At 41.7% G+C, this 25187-nt stretch overlaps 3 protein-coding genes across 7 annotated transcripts in view; 1 reads left to right on the top strand and 2 right to left on the bottom strand.

Annotated features, from left to right (window-relative positions):
- Positions 1-2102, bottom strand: part of mura (ring finger protein murashka) — a 60080-nt gene extending 57978 nt beyond the window's left edge. For 3 of the 4 annotated variants that reach the window (XM_076373325.1, XM_076373322.1, XM_076373324.1), the window contains exon 1: positions 809-2102. The gene's annotated coding sequence lies outside the window, so the exon portion shown is untranslated. The remainder of the gene's footprint in view (positions 1-808) is intronic. The other variant, XM_076373320.1, reaches the window with a different exon arrangement.
- Positions 2103-2394: 292 nt separating this feature from the next.
- LOC116434192 (uncharacterized) lies at positions 2395-22310 on the top strand. 2 transcript variants are annotated; one of them, XR_012999952.1, is made up of 3 exons: positions 2395-3221; positions 4285-4805; positions 4873-22310. XR_012999952.1 is itself a non-coding variant. In XM_076373176.1 (2 exons), the coding sequence occupies exon 2, from the start codon at positions 4340-4342 to the stop codon at positions 4742-4744; it is 405 nt and encodes a 134-aa protein (XP_076229291.1). In that variant the 5' UTR covers positions 2396-3221; positions 4285-4339; the 3' UTR covers positions 4745-22310. The 2 variants fall into 2 exon arrangements, 1 of the variants encoding a protein (XP_076229291.1); XM_076373176.1 differs by having other exon boundaries at positions 2396-3221; positions 4285-22310.
- Positions 22311-22373: 63 nt separating this feature from the next.
- Positions 22374-25180, bottom strand: LOC116431632 (cytoplasmic dynein 2 intermediate chain 2). The gene is made up of 9 exons (XM_031987366.2): positions 24884-25180; positions 24732-24816; positions 24376-24591; positions 24012-24246; positions 23661-23862; positions 23395-23594; positions 23193-23335; positions 22901-23103; positions 22374-22838 (listed from the first exon to the last, which is right to left on the bottom strand). Exons 1-9 carry the CDS (start codon positions 24940-24942, stop codon positions 22769-22771), a joined length of 1413 nt encoding a protein of 470 aa, XP_031843226.1. The 5' UTR covers positions 24943-25180; the 3' UTR covers positions 22374-22768.
- Positions 25181-25187: the final 7 nt, after the last annotated feature.

Below are 25187 nucleotides of genomic sequence, written 5' to 3'. Positions count from 1 at the left end.
CCGAGAAAGAAGGAAAAAAGAAAGGTACTTCTAGGGCGGAACGCAGGTGCACCGGTGCAAATCAAACAGCACTAATAAACCATCCCCCGTGCACGTCGAACGAGAAAATCGCGTATCGCCGCGGTGGTGCATCCTCTGTTTTCGCGAAGGACATTCGTCAAAAAATCGAAGGTGGTATGCTACAACGAAAGCCAAGAAATGAGAGTGTACGAAACGAGCGGGACAAAGGAAAGAAGAATAAAAAAAAAAAAAAGAAACAAGAGGAGGAAGAAGAAGAAAAAAGAGAAAAGAAGGGTGGTGGGCAGAGAGTAGGTATACACGGGGACGGGTGGGAGAGAATAGAAAGAGAAGGAGGAAGAAAGGAAAACGAAAAGTGGCGGCTAGGTGGGGAGCAGGAAGCTTTTTCGTGGATAGAAGTGGTGGTCGAAAAGGGGGGAACGGGTCGGCGGGGGGAAGGGAGGTACAGGAAGGAGAGAGACTAAAAAATTTCCCAAGTTCAGACGGCAGAAAAACTGCATTTTTTCGGGGGAAAAACTACACGTAGAAAGCCATGGTAGATGTGTGTCGGGTAAAGAGGAGAGGGGGGACAGCGCAACACCGTGTCAGGGTGAAATGTAGACAGGGTCGAGCGAGTGAGAGAGACAGACATAATGGAAACAGAGAGACAGAGAGACAGAGACAAAGAGAGAGAGACAGAGATAGAGAGAAAGAGAGAGAGAGAGTGAGTGAGAGAGAGTGAGAGAGAGAGAGATAAATATAGATATAGATAGATAGCGCGCATCCAAATTTCGCTGGGAAAACCTCCTACCTTTTTACTGGGATAATCTGGGGTTTTCAGAGCGATGTCATAGCAGAGTAACGTTGGTTGCGCTAGGCGAAACCGACGGTCGGCGATATGGCCGTGCAGCTCACCACTGAGAACACTGAGGTCGCTCCATGTCTCTCACTCGACCCAAGCCACGACCCCGCCCATTGTGGGCCCGCTAATATTCCCGAGGTCGTATGTTAAACCATAAACCACCGAATGTGTTCATATATCTGATTAATACCACCCCGTAACCACCGTCGGATATCGTCTGATATTCCGCGTAGCGATATCTACGTCGCAAGATTATCAGCGTTCTTGTCCACTGACGTCAAACCTCCTCCTGCGAAACTTCGTATACCTCGCCGTAGCTTAATGGCGGCACCACTTGCTTGCCGCACGCGGCGATAGTCACCGTGCCTCCTCGCGTTGATATCGACGGAGAAAAAAGTTGACGCCGTGTATGTCCCATTGCCGTCTCCCATGCGTTCGTGCAGAATTTCATATCCGATATCGTTCGAGCCCGCCTCCGACCGATTATCAACGATGATTCGCGTCGAACATTCCCGGCTGATGCATCGGTAGCGAGGCTTCTTTGTTATCTTTGCTGATACCCGAACGCTCCCATCTCCGTACCATGTTGCCCCATCATCGGCGTATGCACACGTATATAGGCTCGGGCGAGTTTTAAAAAGATCGTTGCGGTGGGAGAACGGTCTGTCAAGCCATTTTCCCCACCATTTCGCTTCCGTAAACTACTTCTTACTCCGGTGTCGTTGCTTTTTACGAGTCATCCCGCGTCGAAATCAGAATTTGAATATTCTGCGAACCGTTTGGAACTCGGATACCGAAATCCCTAGTCACTCCTTTACTATGGACACTTTCGCGTATACTCGTGACGTTGGGAATACCGAACGCTGAGTCATCCGATACCGCGTTTTGGGATTGTCAGTAAATATACCGGGAATTATTACGAATTATGACACCGTGGAAAATCTGTTTCTCCGTGTCACCTTCGAATGTTCCAATGCTGATGGGAATTGAAACAAAGTTGAGAGATATGATCGATACACGTCACGTTTTATAATCTCATTAGGTATTCCCTTTTGTATAGGATACTCTTAAGGAAAAGTCTTTTCGATTGTATTTGAAATTGTACAGTCAGGTAATATTCTACGGTCGGCTTTGGTAATGATAATCCGATAAATATAGGTAGGAAATAATAAGGGGTGTAAAACCATTTCTTAAATTCAGACCAGTGTCACGAGGTGTCGTGCTTCACTGCGTCCCACCAATCGGCTTCCCACCACCTTCCGATCGTTATACACAATGTCGGTTTATGTCGCAGCCCCGTTTGAGAATGTTCCGATGGAATGGCATACCGAGCGATAAAAAAATTCAATAACTTTATGATGTGGCAGAAATTGCAAAATCATGTTTCTAATAAGATTTTTAAGAGAACATAATAAATTACACGAACGGTACCGGAAACAGCCGAGGAAGGAACGCGGTGATTGGTCGGAGCAAGTCACGTGCATCGAATATTCGAGAGGCATTGGTCTAGACTGAATGGTGGGGATCGTTCATAACCCTTAAGATAGGTTTACGTTTTCACAAAGGCAAGAGACAGTGATGGAAAAGGATCGTGCTTACGAGTATACAGTTTACGACTTCGATCGCAGTATCCGGTTTCAGCGAGTGTGATCTGTGGGTCGTCGCAGTGGAGAGGAAAAGGTTAAAGTGAGAGAAAAACGGTCAGGCAAGGTTCCAGGGTGATCATTTCGAAAAAAGGGGGAAAAAAGGAGAGAGAGAGGAGGGTGGTCATAAGTTTTTTTCCCATGGTATGCAGAACGAACGTTGTTTAGTGCGCGTACATGTATGCGGTCACGTACACGAGATTACGATACAAAGTTAATTTCACGTTTGCGAACATATGTGTATGCGCGCTTGCGCGTGGTGAAAGGACGGTATTAGAGAAGCTTCGCCTGTCGTGAACGGTGATAGTGTTGCGCGAGAAATCCGTGGAGGGCAGCGAAAACAAACAAATCGTGTCCGCCATCTTGCGCCTCTCCAGCTGCGTTGAAAAGAAGTGGGAGAAATCGGACAACGCGTGTGTTTTCATTTCGTAGAGCAAAAAAAGTGTAAAGAGGTGGCCAACGGTCACCGAATGTGGTCAAATTCGCAAATAATACAAATAGGGAGGACTGCGAGAGAACTCGAAGCAAGCGGGGCGAGGTAGCATTTCGCTTACACAGGAGGTTCGTGGGGTACCCCACCAAGTTTATTCCTCCGCGTTCCCCCTACCCTTTTGCCCTGGATCCCGAGATTATTGCGCAGTTAGAAAAATCGCTGATCCCAAACACTACCGGAAACTTTTTGGTCTCATCTTTCAAAAGTGGCCCGCAGACATAATAAGGTAAACCTAATTGCATTATCACTTAAATTAATTACCCTGGTTCGTTTCTTGTGTTTACACGGCTTCCGATACGTTATGTCCAGTCATGAATATTTTTTTTTCCCAAGCGAATGTGAATTTGTTAAATGGTAACCAAACAAATTTGTTGTAACAATGATGGCACTATAATAGTTACGAAACGATTATTCGAATTAATAACGGAAAATCCGTGACGGAGTAATTTTAACTATGAACTGTCCCAGGCCGAAGGAAATTTTAAAGAGAGCAACGAAAGTTATTTATGATTCATTGCAATAATTGTTCATTCTGTAGCGTACAATTGACTTAGAAGAATTTTCAGTATCAGTTTTATAGTTTTCGTTAGACGAAACGTATGTGTAATGTATTAGATAAGTAAACAAAAGTGTACCAAATGCGTATATATGTTGTGAACATTTTTATCTGATCGAGATAAACAAGAGTAATATAACTCGATTACATTTATCAGTCCAATGGATAAGGTGAACGCAGTTTTTTTTTGCATGAAAGAAAAAATGAAAAAAATTGAAGGCGATAATTGAAACGCGGGAAGAAGATATCACTTTTAATAATTAATTAAATTAACTCATTAATGAAAATTACAAAATAATTGTTTAAAAAACTGGCTTCATAAATATTTCAGAATTAATTGATAAATTTGTATGGCTATTTCAATTTTTATACGTTATATCATGAAAACGGATACTTATAGTCATTTTTTAAGACTTTATTACATTAGAACTAAAATATAAATGTTATTGTAGTTTATAAATGTGTAATTTTTTTTCGTGGCTTTAAAATTGTTTTGTGTTAAACGTTTATGATTTCTTAATTTTATTTCTTATAAAATAGTTATCAAATAACTAAAAATTTTTGTTTATTAATTTTGTTTGTTAAATTGACATTTTATGTTGTAATATTTTTTCTTTATTCATTTTATATTATTTATTTTAAGACATATGAAATATTATTTTTCTTTTGTTACACAATAATTTTACCAAATTAAATTCATAGACTGAGATTAAAAAATTTATTGGTTTTGCAGACGGGTTGGCTCACTTCATAAGTGATAGCAAAGTCAAAAGTACAGTAAAGAAGCCATGACGAATTCTGCACCAAAATTAAACAACAAAGTTGAGCGGCATGGTTCACCAAATGTTGGTGTCGAGCGACACCATCACCGCTCCAGTGCAATTAATTCGTCAGCGGTCTTCCATAATGGTGGAAGATCTTACAGCAGAAATTCTACTGGTCGATTGAACTGTAGCCCACACTATTCGTCCAAAAGTACAAGAAATTCGCCGTTGCGGTATGAGTATAGTCCACGGGGCAGCCCAACAAACAGCTTTTACGCGGGTGCAAAGTTTTCTGAACCACCGTCTCCTGCAAGCCTTCCCAAACCACCGAGCCATTGGACTAATAGACCGATGAGCAGTTGTCAGCAAGCCGACAGGAGTTGCGATATTTCAAATCATCTGAAGATGATATTAAACGTCCAAGCCTGATACCCAGAGACCAACAAGGAACCGGTACAAACGGTTACCAGCTCCTAAAGCAAAGAGACAGGTACGATATTATCGTTCCCCCCTCTTGAATTAAGGATGTATTTTTCTCTTGTACGTTATATATCAAGCTGCTCGTTTGAGAAGAAAAAGGAGAAAGTGTTTACATACAAGAATAACTGCGCGATTACACAATCTAAAGACGATACAAGTAAGATGCAACTAGTTCAGGGCACCAGTGTCTTCAGATTCACGGTATGGATGCTGAGTGAAAGACAAACAAACCATCATTTGTTCTTTAAGCTATTATACAAAGCATACAAAAACATTAAGGATATGACGCAGGTGCGTCTATCGCGAACCGTGATTCAAGTATATGATAACTTGTAACGATTCTATTATGCGCCGTCTATGAAGATATAAACGTATGTATTTTAGATTATTATTATATATGATTAACTTGCAGAGACGCGTACACATACACACATATACACAAACACTGTTATATTATCTGTTTGACGAAATGGTACGAAGACACAGGCAAAGCTGCATTAGCTATTTTTAGTAACAATAGCTATGATTAATTTTTTTTCTTTCTTTATGAATCAAAATTGCTACGATTGTAGCACTGTTGATTATGAAAATACGGTTTTATTCTTTTCTTTTATGTCCGGAATTCTTTCCAAAGCTATTATAACAAATCTATAAATGTTTTGTCATGGAATGTACATTATCATTCTTTTCGTCAAGATTTACTTTATACTTATGCATAGGGGTTAAACTTTAAGTGTCGCATATATTCATCTACTGCTCTTTAGCGTAAACCTAGGTATTGATTCAGTATGTCTCTGATAAATTACTATAATCCATAATTAATTTGTTGTCCCCAGTTTCTGTTAAGGTTTCAATATTTTTGGTATAATCCATAAGTTCATTGAATCTTAGAGGCATAATCAAATTATCCCTACAAGATTATTTCAAGTGAAAATTTTGGTTTCTATTTATCCTATTATTTTTATTGGAAGTATTCGTATCCTTTTCGCAGCTTTGCAATACTTGTGCAAAGCAATATAATAAGATTTAAATGACGATTTTCCAATGTGTATACAAATCGATTTATTCTTTGGAATTCGTATAATTCATTGCTGAAGGAATGAAATGTGATTGAATGAATGGAATGATGAAGAAAATGATCTGATATGTATGATGATGAATGTATATTTCATTTATTAAAAAGGTTCGCGATTGAACAATATATTTATGCTTAAATTGAAAGATTTTTATCAGGAATTCTTATAAGTGACAAATTTAAAATTAATTTTTACATAATGCATTAGGTATAACAAGGAGTTTGTCAATAAGCTATTATTAAGACTCTCTTCTTTAACTTCTGAATCATGGTTTCATTGGATAACAGTCCTCATATTCTATATAATCGGTTACTAAGTAAAAACTCGAGATATTTTTTGTTTGTTTGAAATTCAAATGAAACGTATAACAATCACTTGAAACAAGAAAATTTTTTCTTTTTTTTTCTGTGCGTTCGTAAATGAATTTCGGTTTCTTAATAATGTCGCATATATATTTTTGACATTACGTTACAAAAAATGACAACGGCGGTTTTTAATTTCCTTGCATATTTTCTGTTATTTCGTTTCTTAGCCCAAAGCACATTTAAACACATATCGACTGACCAAATTACTTTGAAGCGGTATTTTAACTGATACGTTATCTTCCTTTTTACTGTGTACGGGGTATTGTTCTTTTCTTTTCTTTTCTTTTCTTTTCTTTTTTTTTTTAAATTACATTGGTTTCATTCTTCCCTTAGTATACTTCTTCTTTCTTGTAAGTTAGTTAGTAGGCTGAATTACGGAATAAGTTGTTGGTGTATGTATATGCAGATCTCAGAAATCGGTGTGTGTTTGTGATGCGTGTGAGAGTATGTGGGCGTGAAAGAGGGAGAGAGAGAGAGAGAAAGAGAGAAAGTGGGAGAGACAGGGAGAAAAACGACAGCGAAACATGGAAATTCAAACTTTCAATTACCTTCTCTGTATTTGTAGTTCTGTAAGGCGAAATTTTTAATCGTTTCTATAAACATCACTCGGACAGCAGTTACAAGTAGTCCATACGCGTGGTGTGTGCGGATGCGCAAAATAACCAATAGAAATTCTGATGTAAAGTTCGACGGGGATTTCATTGGTTTCAATCGGCAACCGGTTCTCATCGAACACGATCTCTCGGTCTCTCGACCTCTCTCGTTCTCCTTTTCTTTCGCGATGGCCGGTGCCGTGCAACCGCTCGCACCAAAGACGAGGAGAACAAAACTATCGAGGAACAAGAAAACACACATCCGTCTTCGTTCCTCTCACTTTCATGATTCGATCATTTAGTATACACCGGTACGTTTCTTTTTTTCCCCTCTTCTTTCTCTTTTAAACTCCCGCGCGTAGTTACTTCAAATTTTCTCCAGAGAAGAAGCGAAAGAGAACAAGCATACAATCATTCTCGTCAAGGTCGAAAAATTCTTCGCGTTTACGTAAACAATATTTCTTTGCCGGCTCTTTCATTTTGTTTTGAATCTTTTGAAATGAAGAGAAAAAAAATACGGTTTCGTCAGCGCATGCGCGATAACGACGCAACCGTTGCGAAATAATTCCCGCTCTCGACGGAAGGGAGTAGTCTCGATTACTGATTGAGTATATAATTAACGTCAAAATAATTTCCATCAGAAAAATATCTTCGTTCCGGCGAACGTCCTCCGCGATGTTCTTTGCAATTTTCGTTCGAACCAACGCGTCTCTTTCTTCTTAACGTAAATAATGGTACCAGTATTTGTCCAATGACTCTTCGCCGATTATCGGTGCAAACCCGTTGGTCTCTTTAAACGGTGAATTGTAAATACGTGCACAGGGATCGGTTGAATTCTTTTATTTGTTTGCGCGCGCGAGCGAGCGCGTTGGAATACGCGGTTCTCCCAAAATTTTCGGGCGCGCGATATAAACGAATTAAAAACACTGCCGTCCTGTGGGAAATCGATGAAATAGGAAAGTTCATGGCAAACCGTGTAACGGGAATTATCGTACGTGCGCGTACACATATACACATACACGTGCGAGAAAAAGAGAGAGGGAGAGGGAGAGAGAGAGAGAGAGAGAAAGAGAGAGAATGTATCAGATTTCGAGTCGTGTAAATAGAACGAGAAGAGACTGACGGGTTGGAAATTGTAATTCTGAACAAGCACGTGTGTATAAATGTCTTGTAAAAAAATAATTAGTGTACATACGTATTCGGAGCGGAAAAAAATGGAAAAACCAACAGACACGTAAATTACGTATATGTATATAAATAAATAAATATATATATATATATAAATAAATATGTATATATTTATATTTATATACATATGATACAATACGATACGATACGATATAATACAATGCATATGAACAAGAAAGAGACGACGAGATATATATATGATAAATGAACGGTGTGTCTCGGTGGCAACGGCGTTTTGTTCCGTTTCCGATCGAGAGCGTGGCTTTACCAGAGGGGGATTCGATACTTCGAAGTACAGCAATACGCGTATCTACTTACTCGAGTCTCTCTCGCGGGGGATTGAGAAATAGTCAGTATATGTATATACGTGTGTATATACATATATACAAATGTGTATATATAATATATGTATGTATATATGTATAAACATGAGAGGGAAACAAAGCATCGGAGGAAACAAGAAGAGACCGGTCGAAAGGTTGTCGTATCTTTTTCGTGGCACGTAGTACGCGGACGCTGTTTACGAGTGAAGGGAGAGAGAGAAAGAGAGAGAAAGAGAGAGAGAGTGTGTGTAACGTTGAAAGAGGCAAGATGGCGTCGTATGAAAGGGGCACGAATTACAAAGCGAAATAATCAACCGATCGATAACGTTTAATGGGGGAAAATGAAAAACTGAATGATAAGAAATTAGCTGTGATGATCACTCTATAGGTACTACTAATTTTTAATTGGTAACTGATCAACGTATATGTATACGTATATATATACACACGAGTAAAACCATATGTATATATATATGTATATATGTTATATGTATATGATAAATGATAAGACGTGCTAATTTAAGAACGTGCAAGTACCGATGACGATGGATCTTTTTCGATGGCTAACGCGAGGGAGGTGTACACACCGGGTGTCGCGATACGAATGGGAACGAGATTAAAAACCGGAGACACTTTGTTTCTCTCGGTGCGTTGAGAAACCGGGTTGGGGACAGGAAGCAGATAACGATATCCCGTGGATAAATACTCTCTCTCGAGGCGTTACGTCATTCGATTTATCGGTAAAGTTTTTAGTGTTTAGGGACGATACACGCGCGCGTGATCGTGGAACGCGAATGTGAAAGAGGAAGCAAAGAAATGCTCGAAAGCGCTACGCGATAACGAATCTTATGGGGGGTGTAATGTTTTCCGCGACCGAGAACAAAAGAGAAAGATATATATATATACATATTATATATATATACATATATATATATATTATTTAGGAACTTTCGAGTACGTCCATCAACGTGTCGTAATCCACCTTCGTGACTTTAAGATGAGAAATATAGCTAGTAGTTCTAATTATAAGAGCCAAACGAGAACTTGGGTCGTTTCGATGAAATGGGATCACGGTCGGTCAGGGGAATTTCATCCGCGTTTCCGGTTCACCGGGTCACGCTTCTTTCCGTTTCTGGAACCGCCGGAAAGGGGGGGCCTCCTTCTACCGTGTTGGCTTCGAAACTTCACCGGAAACCGAAGGAAGCGGGAAAATTCCCCCGTGGGAACGAGGGAAAGGAGAATTATAGAAACAAAAGTGGGACGGGACGATCCATGCTCGACCGGCATTTATTGTGATATTGTAACGTACAAAATCGTTCGTCGCGAGTTACACGAAAGATCGAGGAATAATCGATAAGACAACAAGCAAAAATAACAAAAAAAAAAAAAAATAACGTACACATGAACGAAAAGTAAACAGAAATTCGAATTCTCGTGAAGGCTGCACGGATGCGTCATGGGTCCATTCAGAGCAAAAGAAGAAACGCGTACGAGTGAGGGGGTGGGGCATTCGCGAATTCGAACATTCCGCGATAAAACAACCGTCGCCGGTTTACGTCTTCGCTATCCACGGGTTCCGTTTTATCACGTTGACGTCACGATTCCCGCGCGAAATCTGTGTCACGTGCGCACGTGACGCCCGTGATATCGCGTTTTCGCGCTTGGAAAATACGTACGTCGCGTACGAATCAAAAAATCGATCGGACCTTGTCAGTTGTACCTTCAACGACCGAATAAGGCGAGCGTCGTATCGAATGAGAACATCGAAAGTCTGCTACCAGAAACCTGTGGTGGCGATCCTGTTAAGATTCGCATGTTATTTGCCAGGCTCGTGAACAGTATTAGTTGTTGATGATGAATGTTTTCTTTCCCAGTTAATAGAGTTTAGAAAAGACTAAGTTTCGTTGCGTTCGCCGAATTCGGCCCGAACGAAATACGTCCAGCAAAATTGTATAGGATTTCGTGGAGTCGATTTAGTTTCTAAGATTGATCAATTTTTCGCTTGGAAGTGCGGGCGAGGGGATGTTCAAAGAACGATCCAAATAGAAAACCAACACCGATATGAAATTGTTGTCCGGACGCTCGCAGAGACGGCATTACGAACTGCCAGTGCTCCGCCATATTCGCACCGTGATGCATCCGTCGACGAACATTGGTATCTTCGTAACTTTCGAACCATTTTTCATTTCGCCGAACCCTTTTCCGAGAGTTCGAATCGTGTTCTATGCATCTCCATCCATCCGAACGAATCCACGGGCCCGAGAGGGGGCAGGATTTCACGCTCGAACGAGAGCACCGACGAAGTAATCATCTCGCATGAAACTGTAATCTTAACCGAAGATATTCAAATGAGAAAATCCACTCGAAACTAGAATTATCTGAAAACTGGCCGAGATAACATCTCGCGCGTCTCTATTTAACGATTCGCTAAAGTTACTTTCCTCTGGACTGATTATGTAAGATTGATCCACCGTTTCACGCACTGCGAATAGAATACTCAACAGAATGACGAATGTACTCTCCTGATTTCAACCAAAATTAACACAATTCCAATCGTAAACAATTGATTCCGACTTCAAGGTAGTAGTTCCAGTGCATTTCGTATTTTTCCTACTGAAAAACATGTAGATCGAAAACGTTACGTTCTCGAAGACAATGGTGTTTCGCTGACATATTGTATTCGATAAACCGCGTTTCGATAGGATATTATTCTAATCGTGGGGGGGGAGGGAGGAACGGCGGTGCCAACAGCAAAATGACGAACGTAGAGCATGTTATGTAATATTCTACCGTTGATAATCTGTTATCCGAATGAAATTTTACCCGCGTCCGTGATAAGCCGGCCGCGAAAGCGAGGGCAACACAATTGACGTTACACATATCTCTGTTCAGTTGTCCTTTCAAGCCTCCGTTAACCGGATTTATCGTCGTCGGAATTCGTCGTTGCGTCAGACGAAAAAAACATACGCGTTTCTCTTCCTCCTACCTCTCCCCCCATCTACCACCACCACCCTTCCTCTTTCGGCCTGGATGTAAATCAGCTTTGGAGCTTCCACGAATTGTTTAGTTTCTCGTTCGTTAGATTTCTTGTGTGTGACGCGACGAAAAACAGCGCGTACGGCTTCCTCCTGACGGCGGAGGGGTCGCGCGCGCGTTTCGTTTCCAGTGAAAGCGAACCGCGATCGTTCGCTCGAGTAATTTTTAAGTTCCCGTATCTTTTAACACGCGCATGATTCGTTCCCGTTTCTTTTTAGGCGAGGTATTTATTCGTTATCGAACGAGGGGACCTTGATATTTCTTCTCTTTCACCTCTTACCTACCTGTCTGTCTGTCTGTCTGTCTGTCTGCCTGCCTGTCTCTCTGTTCTCTCTTTACTTTCATCGTTTCTTTTAAAGTAAGTTTTAACTAGGTTTACCCCGAGGAGTGCTCTTCGTTTTTAGAAAGGAAATCGTTCGCATACTTTGCCCTCATACCCCTGTTTTTTAGGTTTATGACACCGGGAAGCTACTTTGTTGCTCGCCAATTTAGCGTCGTCCCTTTAAGTCTCGTGATTTAACGATAAGTTTTCGTAGGTAAGGAACGGAAATGGTTATGTTTTGTCGGTTTTTTGTTTCGGGTCGATCGAACGGAGAAACGAAAATTTTAACGCGTAACACACGCACGTTTCGGAGTTTGTTCTTTTTCGCGCGTAGACGTAGTTAAAGAGCAGTGAGATATATCGAAGGAGACTCGCATATCCGTGCCACTTTACACGCATACACAAATACACACGCGCGCGCGCGTCAGCGCGATGGAAAGAATACCGGAAATCGCTTCTCTTAGGGTATATTTTGTCTCTTTTTACGTTTTGGGACGAACGAGATGATGAATCGGTCCTCGAACGAAAACGAATGGAAACGAGGAGCAACTGAGAAAGCGTCTTCGAACGACCGTCAAACGGAAAGCATATTTCGATCGTGTCGCGAGCTTCCCTCGTCGGTGTTTTTTTCGCGAGGGTGGCTCGACGCGCGAGAAACGCCAGTATGTATCGATATGAACACACGAAACAACACACCGCCGACACACACCGTCACCTGTGCATCATTCAAATTTGCCGTGCTCGCGCGCACGAATTTCGAGCAAAGAAATTCGAGAGCCCCATCGAATGCCGCTCATCGATCTTCATCGTACCAAGCACTGATTCATACACAGGGACACAAGAAGGACACAGCCACATGAAACACTATGTCGATTAATTAATTAAGCCTTAAATTTAGAATTAAGTTTGAGATGGTCCGAGAAACCGATTGTAATTCAGCGGAAGGAAAAAAAGAAGAAAGACGATCGAACGAAACACAGTAGTTGGAGGGGGAGGGAAAGCGAGAAAGAGCTCTGTCATTGAAAGCGTGTCACGGTCCCACGATTTGTTAAACGCGTCCGATATCCGTTTTTACTTTTCAGCGAAACGAGAACGCACGCTTTTAAACCGAATCGATTATCCGTTTTATCCCCGTTCTTTCCTCCCGTTGGTTTTATAAATTCGATCGCGCCACCTTTCTCGTTCGCCCACCGATTTCACGTTTCCGAGCGATCCGATTTTTCCCTTTTTCTTTTTCTTTTACCCCCCCCCCCCCCCCCCCCCTCTCGCGCGTGAATCGCGTGTTCTACTCCCGTGAAATCGTTCTAAATTCGAGGCGCGCGTTCTCGGTTGCGAAAGAAAGCCGTGTCTGCGTTTCTTCTTTTTTTTCTTTTTATGATACGACGCCCAAGATGGCGTCGCGTTAGGATATCCGCGCTCGCCGAAGGTCGGGGCCGGCGTTCACGAGCGTGTCCCGCGCTCGACCGCCGGCGAGAACGAAACGAAACGAAAGGAACAAGGATTCACGTGTCTATCCGTGGTTCTCCAATGATCAAAAGTATCTGTATACAAAAAACAAGCACGGTTACTCCGCCGGAGGAACTCGTGGCTAGAGGAGGAAGCAGAAAACGGAAAAAAGACAATCCCAGGGGCGGTCTAGAGAGATCCTCCCCCGGGAAACGCGATTTTTACCTACGGTAGCAAGGAGAAGTCTCTCGCATCTTATCGATCGTTCAACTCGCGAAACGATGAACGAGTGGAACGAAACGAAGAAACAAAACCCATCGCTGAACGCGTCTCTGACACGAGCATGTCGACGACAATATTTTTTATCCTTCTTCCTGCTGCTGCTCGTGAAAGTCCGGCCGCGTCCGCCGTGCCGCGACACGCGACCTCGATAACAATCGTGTCTCTTTCAATTTTCGTTTCATCTGTCTCCGGTCAGTCCGCCCAAAGACGATCCAATGAAAATCCTCGTTCCCACGGTCTGGCCCGCGTCGAGCGAGATTCGAAAAGGTAACTCTTCGAGTTCACGCGACGCCGGTCGCCGTTTAAAAATGGCGGCGCTCTCCTTGGACACGCCTATTATTAATTCGACCAAAACAAAAAAGAAACGTCTTTCGGCGGGCCGACTGAGACTTTCAAAAATTCGTTCCCTCGGGCATAAACGAGGGAACGGAGAGAGCAAAGTTGCACAAACTTGTATGTAATCGAGATATCGATGTGTTTCGTGTTGCGTCGCGGCGGCCGCGCGGCCAACCGAAAAGTAGGGGAAACGGATCGGCCGCTAGCGGCGGCGAGATAAACGCACTGACTATTTTAGCGAATTGAGATTCGACCATGTACCTTGATATATAATATACTTCGCGCGTGTTTTCGAGAAAGTATATGTGCGCGCCCGAGAGGATCGACGATCGCCGGAGAGAGAGAGAGAGAGGGAGAGAGAGAGAGAGAGAATTTCTAAGGAGCGAGTGGTTGCGTGCGAGCGTGCGAGCGTGTGCCAAACTAAACGAGGCTGAGCGAGTGAAAGAAACAAATATATACGGCGACCGACGTTTAAAATCGCGCACTGCGTCGTGGAAATTCCGTCAGGATGATTGAAACTCGCGTGGCGTTCGTTTCGACGTGTACCAAAAAGAATTTCGGTTTTAACTTGGCAGAGCGATTGTCGAAGATGAGATACATTTTTTGAACGAAATGTAACACGCCGACGGTTTTTGCGTTGATATTCGATAGGGGAATTTTAGCGATTTAGTCGATGTTCCCTTTTTTATTTGGAAATTGATTTTGATGGATTTCTTGGAAATTTGGATGTTCCGTTCGATCATGCCTCTTGCCAAGCTTTCGCAAGATTTTCGTCGTTCGTAATATCATGTAGTTTTATTTTTTAAACGATTATACAGTGGACGACTTTCCGACGCGCTTCGGATGGTTGTCGGTGGAAGTTTTGGGAAAGCTTTCGGAGAGGAATGGTGAAAGATAAACATATCTTGTTTGTTCCGTACGATTCTCGCTGATAAGTAGCTAAATTCCTTGGGCAACTGTTCATTTCATTTAGTTGCTTATCACTGAACGTTTTTATTGCATTTTTTGGTGCACGTCGAGTAAGGGAACAAGCTTGTGTTCTTCTGTACGAGTTTCAACCATTTGGTACCTTGAGGTTTTACAGGACACGGAATGGCCGAACTGAGAAGTGTGCGATTTTAAAGGCGGTCACTATATTACATAATAGAATGCACTGTACACAGAGGGAGATTATGTCGCTCTGAAGACAGGAGTTGGGTAACATCTGAATCAGAATTCTAACTAAGGAACGAACGAACAAAATAACGAAAAAATTCAATTCAAGCGAGTTCACGAGGTGTTCACACGATTAATCGAAGGACGATCGAGGATCCTTCATCTCGTCTCTCTTCGAACGTTGCTTGAAGCTCCTCGCCTCCGACATCGAAACCTTTTCTCGAGCGTTCCAAGATGTCTGCTGCGCGTATCATTCGACTCATCGAAACGAAACGCAGCCCAGGTTCGTCGAAGAGTTTCAAGCAGCTCGAACATCCAGCAAAGATAATCGTCCCTCGATCAAAATTCAAACAAAATCTTGATTCGTTGAACAAACGAACCTCCGAACCCTCTACTACATCCGTTTCATTGAAAAGCAAAGAAACTGTCTCTAAATACTCGTGAACAAATGATACGTACGCAATTCCCACTCGAGTCTCTAAAGTTTCTCAAACGTTCGAGTGAAGAGATCTGATTGAAACCATTTCTACGATTCAGAAGACGCCCAACTCCGGAAACAAACGAACGGTCGCATTCCGTTTCTCGAGCATCTTTGTCTCTATGTGTATCTCTTCGTCCCCCCTCTCTCTCCCTCTCTCTTCATCCCGAGGGGCGAGCAACCCCGACGGATAAGGAGCGAAAAATGAAGGAAAGCGCCGGAAGAGAACGCGACCGTTCGGATTTTCGTTTTCTCGCACGTGCAGAGCGGTCGCGATCGAAAGAGGGTGAGGAAAGACGTGAAGGAGGATAATCGAGATGATCGCGTGTTGTTTTTGGTCGCTCGAATACTAACACGTGTGCCGTCGCCCGCACGTGCGCGAGACAATAAACCAACGACGGTTTGTTTTCCTATACACACGTACGTATACACGTACGCCGCGGTCAATTCGGCGTGCGAAGTAAGCTTTATAGGTTGCTCCCCTTCGACTCTTGTTTTTACCACCCCCTATAGTGTCACACTCTCCGTTTCGTTTTCGCGCGGCAGCCGCTGGAAGGGTCGGGCGTCCGTTGACGCGCGAACGAACTCGAGTTTTCGTTTCCACGCCTACGAAACAGCTCGTGATCCCACCGTACGATGGTGGCTCCGTCAATTATTAAATCGGTTAAGTTGTCCCGTCGCGAATTGGCCAGTGAATCGCCTCGGGGATCCTGGTTTTCGCCCGGACGCGAGGACTCGCACCTGGACGACAGCGTTGCGGGGGCGATCCGCGATGGCGACCGGTCGCGTCGAGGATTCTGCGCGGCGAATCTCTCGTGCACAATTGTCACTTCAACCATTAGCGTGTTTTCAGTGTACAGTACGTGAATATTGTTTAAGTCAGACTCGAATCCCACAAATTTTTGCCTACAGCGATGTTCAGCCTTTTCTAAACGTATCGCGTAAGAATCGCTTCACCCGACGCCAGCCAAAGAAAGTAAAGGAAACTACTTCTAAGATATTTTACCACCGATTTCTCGCAGCGATCACAAGTTCGTTTTCATGCTTAACGGGGACACAAAATTCCGGTATAGTCGACGGCTACACAGTTGAAAGTTTCATCTCCAGCTAGATTAGAGAAGCCCGGCCTAAACGATTTTCACTCGCTGTACTAGAAACGGTACTTTCTCCGCTGATCAGCCGATAGATCACACCGAATACAGTTTAGCTGTCCCGAGAAGAGTCCAGGGGATTCACAGGTACATCCTCGCTGCGCAGACGCGTCGCGCGAATGGTCGCCGGAGTGTGAACCTCCGCGACAGGCCTATATTAATTAAAAAACAAACGTCTCGAGACCATCGACGTCTCTCCACCTTCCGTTCGTGATTCTCTGTCGCGTTCCAAACGAGTTTTCGAAGAGGTACGATCGAGAATCCCAGGAATATTCTCACAACGGGAGTCTAAAGTCCCGGAAGGTGGGAGGTCGGTCTTCCGCGATCGCGATTTCTTTTTCCATTTTTTCATTCTCCGGGACCAGGACCCCGCGACGCGAGGAAAATCGATGTCGTGGAATTGTCGCGGTGAAATTGTGAACACAGAACAGACGAAAAACATGGCGTCTGGATGAAAACGGCCTTTCTCTGAGCGCGCGGCCGCCCGCCCGCTCGAGCGGCTCGCCCCACAAACCGTTTCTTCGAACGGGCCCGTAACCCATTTTTACGTTCACCTGTATCTTCGTAAGCTTACGAATTTTCCACCGATCGCCGCTGTACAGAGCGTACTGTCCCCGCGAAACTCTGGTACGCTTTAAATAAACCGAAACGAAACGAACGGGAAGCGACGGGAGCGAAAATGGCGCCGTCGCCGCGCGCCAAATAAAAAATGGCACCGCTCGTAGGAGCTTGCACTCGAGACGCGCGACGGTCATACACAATTGTTTCTTTCTTACAACCAGCAAATTTGTCCGATTCAGCGAGCACTGACCGCGACGCACTTCGAAATTTTGATCAGATTGGGCATACTCGATTTTCGATTTCGACAGGGAACAAACGTGGCCGCTTACGGTGAACCCCGTCGCGGTCGGGAGTCCAAGCTCCGACGAGCCCGACGAGGTTGCAGAAAAAACAAAAAAAAAGTACATATTAAGAGCTGGACATGGTGAAAACCGCGTTTTCGTTCTGTCGTTTCAACGAATAGGGGTGTGACGAGTTTATCTGTAGACAGTTATAAATTGTAGATAATATTTAAGAGATCGTCGGAGTCGCGATCTTGTGTGATGAATGCGAGAACGAGCGTGATGAAGAGAAGAGAGACTTTCGCGCGCCGTTGATCATGATGACGAGAGATGAAGATTCTATATATGCGTGTATATATATACATATGTATATATATATGTATACACACACAAAACACAGTGGCGAGGATATAGCGATACCCGGAAGAGAGAACGACGACACAAAAACCAAAACCGAATATGAATTTTTTCTCTTCGTGTCTCTTTGAGAGTAAGTCCGTTGCGTCGGACCTAAATGCAATTTGATGTCGAGTTTTAGGGTACGTAAGAATAGAGTTATATATAATGTATAATCTATTATTATATATACGGAACACAGTCAAACACACTTACAAACACACACACACGCGCGCATATACGTACGCAAACACAGGAACAAGTATACACAAGACAAGTAACGTTTAAGATTCGACTCGAGCGCGTTTTGCGTACGCGACAAGAAAAATATGTGTACCACTGTGACACGTGTATTATGGGTGCCTGTTCGCGCGGGACGAAAGAATGAAACGGATAGAAGAGAGAAGAAGGGCGGTCGATTGATAATAAGGATAACAATAACAATTGTACATAAAAAAAAAAGAGAAAAGTGAAATTCGATCGTGTGGTGACCGCACGAGATAGAATATTTTGTTATGTAAAAGATAAAAAACGATGGAAGCCGAAGAAGATGGATTTCTCGGGGAACGGTCCGAAGGTGCGCCATTTTGAAATGCACCCTAGGCTTCCCCGACGCTTCGATGGGCACGAGGATCAGCGGAGATGTTTTCGGGCCTCCTCGCGAATCGAAAGGTGACGAGGGTGAAGATTGATCGCGGAACGAAGGGAAGGTGGCAAAAGGACGGAGAAAGGACATTCGGCGTGGACCACGCCGTCGTTACGCGCAAGAACGAGATTTCATTGTATCATTCCAAAGCTCATCCGCCATCTTGGTCACATCTGCCATTTGCGAACAAGATATAACCGTAACAAGCATCGAGAAGAATATACATTAACATTATACATTCCGGTTGAACCGACGATCTCATGATCGCGATCATATTTTTACCGTGGAAAAGAGAGGGGGGAAGAGAAGAAGAAGAAGAAGAAGAAGAAAACAGGAAGGATAAAATCTCTTGACCGGACGCAACTCCTGTCGGGTATTTTTCTTTCGAGAATTCGGAGAGGAGACTGGAGGAGAAGGCGAAGGAAGCAAAATGGAGGACCAAGAAGACTGAAGAGGGAACGAGACGAGAGGATAACGGGAAGAGCTAACGATGGCGCGATCGACGAGATGGAGTGAATATCTGCGGATCATCGATTGGCCACCTTTCGACGCGCATCCCGTTGTTTTCTTGACAAAACAAGCGTCTCGTGTTTGCGCGTCCGACGTGTCTTTGGTTCGTTCGACGAACACGTCTGGGAAACGTTGAGGAGGAGGTCGCCGAAGAGGATGTGTTCGAACGAGATGAAGAGGAGGAGCGAAGAGTACTATTGAAGGATGCAAACGTAATCGTCCACCGCGAGGCGCTCGATAGAGGAACACAGTTATTTTTTGCCGTTTTATCTCCTATTAAACACGAGGAAACAAGTTCCCGTCGATGGGAAACCAGCTGACGTCGGTTTCGAACGAGAACACGGCGATGATCGATGGAGATCATCATCCGGGCAAGATAGATAGGGGAGGATCGAAAGGCCAGTTTGAATGTAGACGATCGGACGGGAGTGGTGTTACCTATAAAGGGTAATCGTTTATAATCGTAATTTTGGTACCGTTCGAACGTGTGCGCACGCAACTGCGATGGTTCACGCGTGCCTGGAACGAGGACGTAGAGTTAGAGGGAGCATAGCACTGATGAGGATGAGGATGAACGATGGAGTTCGAAGGATTTCGTCTTTCAAGGTGGAGGATCGTCGCTTCGATCTTGGAAACGAGGAGCGGAAACGGAGAGAACGGGGAAACGCTGTTCGAAGGGTCTCGATCGTCGTCACGATCGGGATCTCTAGATCAGGCGGGCTGAGAGGAAGAACGATAGAGCGCGCGCATGATGTCGGAGCGAATGTGTGAGGATTTCTAAAAAACTATCAGAAAAAAAATGTCTTTTTGAGAACAAAAAGCGCCAAAAAAATCTGTGTATAAAATCAGTTGAGAATGGGTCGCGTGTATCTGTGCGAGGAAGGATGACTGAGTACATGTGTAAGGACGTGGCTTCGAGGAAGGAACAAGGAGAGAGTACAAGACGAGAGAAAGCGAAGGAACGGATGAAGAAAATCTGGTGTGCAATAAGTTGGCGCGGAGGGGCCGAACTTCCGGGAAGACGAAGGAGCAACAGATGTGTATCTATAAAGACAGATCCTCTTCCGTCTGGAGAGGCAGAAGCATATTTAACGAGAGGATCTTTTTTAATGCAGACTCGGACAAGAGTTTTTTTCTGAGCATCGTATATATGTATATTTCTCAGAATTGGACGTAGCCGAGGGAGGAAGTATTTGAGCAAACGTTACACGTATATACACACACACACGAAGAAGTACGCCGGCGCATACACACACAGGACACGTATACAGACACACGTTGATAAAAGAGGACACGTCTCTTCCCGCGTAACACGTATATGTAGATAAAACAGAAGAACCGGAAGAAGAAGAAGAAGAAGGGAGGTTGTATCGAATTTATCAAAGAGAGGGAGAGAGAGGAAGCACGCGTTCATGTGAGTCACGTGAGCAAAATTCGAAAGACGAACGCTGGACGCACATATCTTCTTACTACTTGTACATCACGTTTCGTGGCAGAAGCGATGAGAATCTTGAAGCGGAATGTTGAAACGAAACGAGGAGAAAGCTCTCTCTGTCCCTGTAACGGAACGCCAGGAAATGTTCGATGCGAGAGAGAGAGAGAGAGAGAGAGAGAGAGAGAGATGGAGTGATGGGCACCGTTACACCAGAAGCTAAACATTGGTACACCGAACATTGGAAGGTTTTTTTTCTTTGACGTTTACTCGGAGCGCGGATTGAGACGCTTCTCGAACGAAATGAAGGAAGAAGAAGGAAACAGGGAGAAGATTTTTAAACGTTCCCCCTGACAATATCGTAGACAACAACCCCTTTCCACTTTTATAGTTTCACTTTTACCCTGAACACTTTTTCCTCGTCAATCCCCTGGTATTATTCGTTTTCGCTAAAAAAAAAGTGCAGAACGACGAGAAAATCAATATGGAGCCCAACTGGCTTTGTACTTCGACGCCGATCTACGAGAATCATTTTCAGTTCCTGTTTAATCTTGATACTCTACTATATGCATTTTCCCGTCCACATATATTCCTCCATTTACCTCTTACTTTTTTTCTTTAGGGCCCTACCCAGGGCCCGCAAATGCTTCACCGCGTGGAAACAATGTCCTGGTGACACTATGACGTCGGAGGAAACTGTCCTTTTCAGGACAATGTTTGGAACTGTCCGTTTCAGGACAATGTTCGCATCTGCCCTTTTCAGGGCAATGTTGAACGTGTTCTTTTCAGGACTAATTTTACAGATCTTTCTGTTCGGTACCTGTGAAATGTCTGTGATACTTATTTTAGGTAAGAACATCAATGGCAACTCTCGAGGTGAAGTAGCAAAAGTTCTTCTGCGAGGAATATGTCGGAGCTGTACTGTCGGTGAGCTATAGAAGTAAGGAGACTACAAATTTGCATGGACACAAGGTCTTCAGCCTTATGCAACTTCTTCTCTTTCAGAATCATTAGTTAACTTGCCATCGTCGGGGCACATGAATCGCGTATGTGTGCAGATAATTGTGTACTTACGTATTATTCAACGTGACCAACATTATTTGCGTAAACACTCAACAACGTCATTGAGAGATACGCGTTCTAGAATATTCGCAGTTTTAAATGTACTACGTCGCGTTTGAATGATGTTTATAGTATTTTCACATACCGACAAACTATAAACAAACAATTGAATCTCGGATATTTAAAATGTCTTTGTGCCAAGTACCGTTAGCAGGACACTTCGCATAAAATGAAGCAACTATCTAATATCGAGTCATTTGTCTAAAGTGTTGGCACTCGTCAAGAGTTGCAAATATACTAATATTATTAAGGAGGAAATAACATAAATTGCTGAATGAGAAACCGTAAAATATTTTTAAATCAATTACTCGTGTTACTTTTTTTAAACATCACTCCAGGTGAAAGAGGGTGAAATTTTTCAATGATTTACAATGATTGATATAATATCAAGGAGGAAAATTAACAATGAAAGACATCGAGTGAACTATTTTCTAAACTGGTATGAAAGCTGAATTCTTGTTTCAGATACTGAACACAAGAGTACATGGATATATAAGAGTACACGTTATTAAAAAAAAAAACAATCCTCTCAATTTGCAGGTGTAAATTTTCATACATCGTGATGTGCATACACACGTAAAGAGTGACGTCGATTTATGATTCATCAGAAGATCAAACATCACGTCTAGAAAATAAAAAGCAAGAGTACGACAGCTGAAACAGTATTCTATTCAAAGGAAATCGACCTATTTTATTACAGTAGTGATCAGTCAATGATTTATCAGTTTATCAGCACTTGAAATTGAAGTTTAATGAATGAATTTATTTTTGTATCAATGAAATAGAAATAATAAATATTTTTTTAATAACAGGCAATGCTTTTTAGATCATTATACATTTATTGTTAATATAAAAATTGTAATTTTTTAACATGTGTCTTGACAATAGACCGTACTAAAAATTTAATAAATGACAGTTTTCGATTCTCCAAATATTTCTGTTAGTTCTCGAAATTCGTGAGCATTCTTTTGGCACGCGTTTTTATGATCGACGTGTACAGCTATAAACGTAACGGAACACTCACTTCAAAGTTATTGTGATATTTAAGTCTTGGACACGGAATATTCGATATACTACTCGTTACTAACATCGTGATTTAATTTTAGCAAGTATTATATTTGTCGAAGTAAAAATAAAGATAAACATTTTTATATCAAAATGCAATATATTTGATAAATTACGTGACACTTATTTTAAAAACACTATATATATACTTGCAGTATAATTTTCTAGTTATATAAAGAAAATCTATTACAAAGTTTATTAAAATCACGTTAAAGTAACTGTCGTGGAATTTTCCAGATTTCTACATTCCCTTTAGTGTCACCAATGCTCACCAAGTCTCTGGAAAAAATGTAAAAAATAAAATGTGAAAATCATCAAATACACATAATCGATTAACATACTTCTTAGAATTCACGCGTAAGCAGCTTGTATTTTCTCTGTCGGATGCTTCAAACTTTATAGTGGTTACAGGTCTACCATCGGTGACATTGTACAATCTTATATTCGAACCCGCACCATAAGTTGCCAATACATCTGAATTTCCCAACATCCACGTTAATCCCACAATTGTATTTTCGAAGGAAATCGCTCGTAGACATGTATGCTGTACAATAGAAATGGTCACTCTTTAAATTCACTGTGTCTATACCGAATGAAAAATATTTGTATTATTTTTACAACTAAACATTTTACCTCTTGAAAATCGTATATACGTATTTCCTTATCTGTGCCAGATGAAACGAATAGATTACGAATAGGAGAGAATTTGATACAAGTTATACTACCATTATGCCTCTCATACTCATCTATCACAGGGTCGACTAGAGTTTCGTCTCCTACAATTAAAAAAGAATCATTACTTTACCAGTGAAATAATATCAGCTGGCATACACACCTTCAATAGGAGCAACGCGATGTATACTGCATTTGTATATTCCACCGCATAAAGTACCAGCAATAAAAAATATAGGATCTGAAGATGAGAAATCGAATGTAGTGATACATAATCCACATTCCTCTGCACGTTCGCGGGTTCCACCAGCACTTCGTGGTCTTACATTTTCTATTGGGTTATGTTCTTTAGCTATTTTCAATCTAGAAAAGGACAAGAATATAGAATATTTCTTCTATAATTAATAACTATTTTAATAAAGTGATTACCTTGTATATAAGTCAGCAATAGTAAAGTTAGCTACTATTTTATGAATAAACATGTATCCATCTTTGCTGGAACTTACAAGCAAAGACCCATCATTTAATGATTTTTTTTTCCAATACACTTGAGATACGGTATCACCGTGGGTACAAACTGATATTGATGTGACTGACACATCATCCCTCAGGTTCCACACAAGGACATCACCTTGAATAAATGATAATTATACACTCGCCTCTCAATTTACGCGGTAGTGATTCGTGAATTTAACGGATTTTCGTGTAAATCGAGAGTCAGTTGTACAAATTTTAACTAATAAACTCGTGTATATTTAACTTTAAAATTATTTAGATTACCATTGAATAGGCCAACCGCTAAAATAGATGGTTCAGTTGGATGATAAGCTAATGTTGTAACACATGCATTTGTCTCTAATATTTTATTTGGACTGTCCATGAAAATACCATCTTTTGTTTGATTGTACAATTGTATTTTAGAGAGATGATCACACCATGTTTCATGATAAGAAGCACCTTGAGAGACAGCCAATATTCCTCCCCCAATGCTCCAACACATATCCGTTACTTTCATCTAAACAATATTAAGATTAATAATTAAATAGTAGATGTTTACAAATTTATACCAAAGTCAATTAAAATCTGTAATTTGTCCATTACACATTTCAATCTATTAATTTAATGTTATAAGAATTATAATTACATGAGACTCAGCTTCATTAGTAGTATTAATTTTTTGCAGGAGCTGGGTGCTTGTAAAAGTATCCTCATTGGTTTTTGAATCATAATCCTCAAAAGCATTAGTTCCATATGATTCATCTAAAGCTTCTATTATACTTGGTGTAACTCTTTTTAAAAATTGAGCCAATTTATCATAGTCTACATTTGGTTTTGTCTTCTTCTCATCAGTAGTCTGCGTCTTAAGAATAAATTGTTGATTCGGAATTTATATGTATTTGTAACTATACAATGCCTTTCAATAATTATTTTCATAAGTACATCAGACCATTATTTTTATGAACAATAGAAATTACTGAAAAGTCATGCAATTATAAATACCTCGATGCTCCTTGTTTCAACTGTTTGTACCAGATTCTCATTATAACTAATCTCCGTTGTTTGTACATTTGTCGACAATTCCGATCTGAAAAATGTTTGTAATTAAAATAAAAAGAAAAGGACGATTTTAATGAAAGAAGTGTAAAACGTACTTTGTAGATGATACTTGTGAATCAAAGCTTACAGCATCAAGTGACCGATCAGTAAACATTGTTAAAAAAATTGTACTGTTTTTGTGCAACTGTTTAATGTTTTACTTTATTCCAAATAAGGTAGATTATTCAAAAATGATTGTATAATCATTCTTTATGATTTTTTTACAGTGTTATAATAAAAAATAAGAACGAACGATAACAACTGTTTGCAAGGTTTCTTTTTATTTGACAATTTTATTTGAAATTATTTATTTACACGAGTACACTGCACGAAAGGAACCAGCTGATAGAACTGCAGCGC

This window comes from Nomia melanderi, chromosome 13 (assembly GCF_051020985.1).
Source record: "Nomia melanderi isolate GNS246 chromosome 13, iyNomMela1, whole genome shotgun sequence".
Classification (NCBI taxonomy): Eukaryota; Metazoa; Arthropoda; class Insecta; order Hymenoptera; family Halictidae; genus Nomia; species Nomia melanderi.
The sequence above is the reverse complement of the archived record's forward strand: the minus strand, read 5'-3'. Positions and strand labels throughout refer to the sequence as shown.

Bases quoted from the DNA above. Each gene is read 5' to 3' on its own strand.
- LOC116434192 (XM_076373176.1), top strand. From the start codon at position 4,340: ATGACGAATTCTGCACCAAAATTAAACAACAAAGTTGAGCGGCATGGT.
- LOC116431632 (XM_031987366.2), bottom strand. From the start codon at position 24,942: ATGTTTACTGATCGGTCACTTGATGCTGTAAGCTTTGATTCACAAGTA. The intron at 24,592-24,731 runs GTATTTATAATT...TTTATTCTTAAG, and splicing joins TTGAAACAAGGAGCATCGAG to ACGCAGACTACTGATGAGAA. The intron at 24,247-24,375 runs GTAATTATAATT...AATATTGTTTAG, and splicing joins CTAATGAAGCTGAGTCTCAT to ATGAAAGTAACGGATATGTG.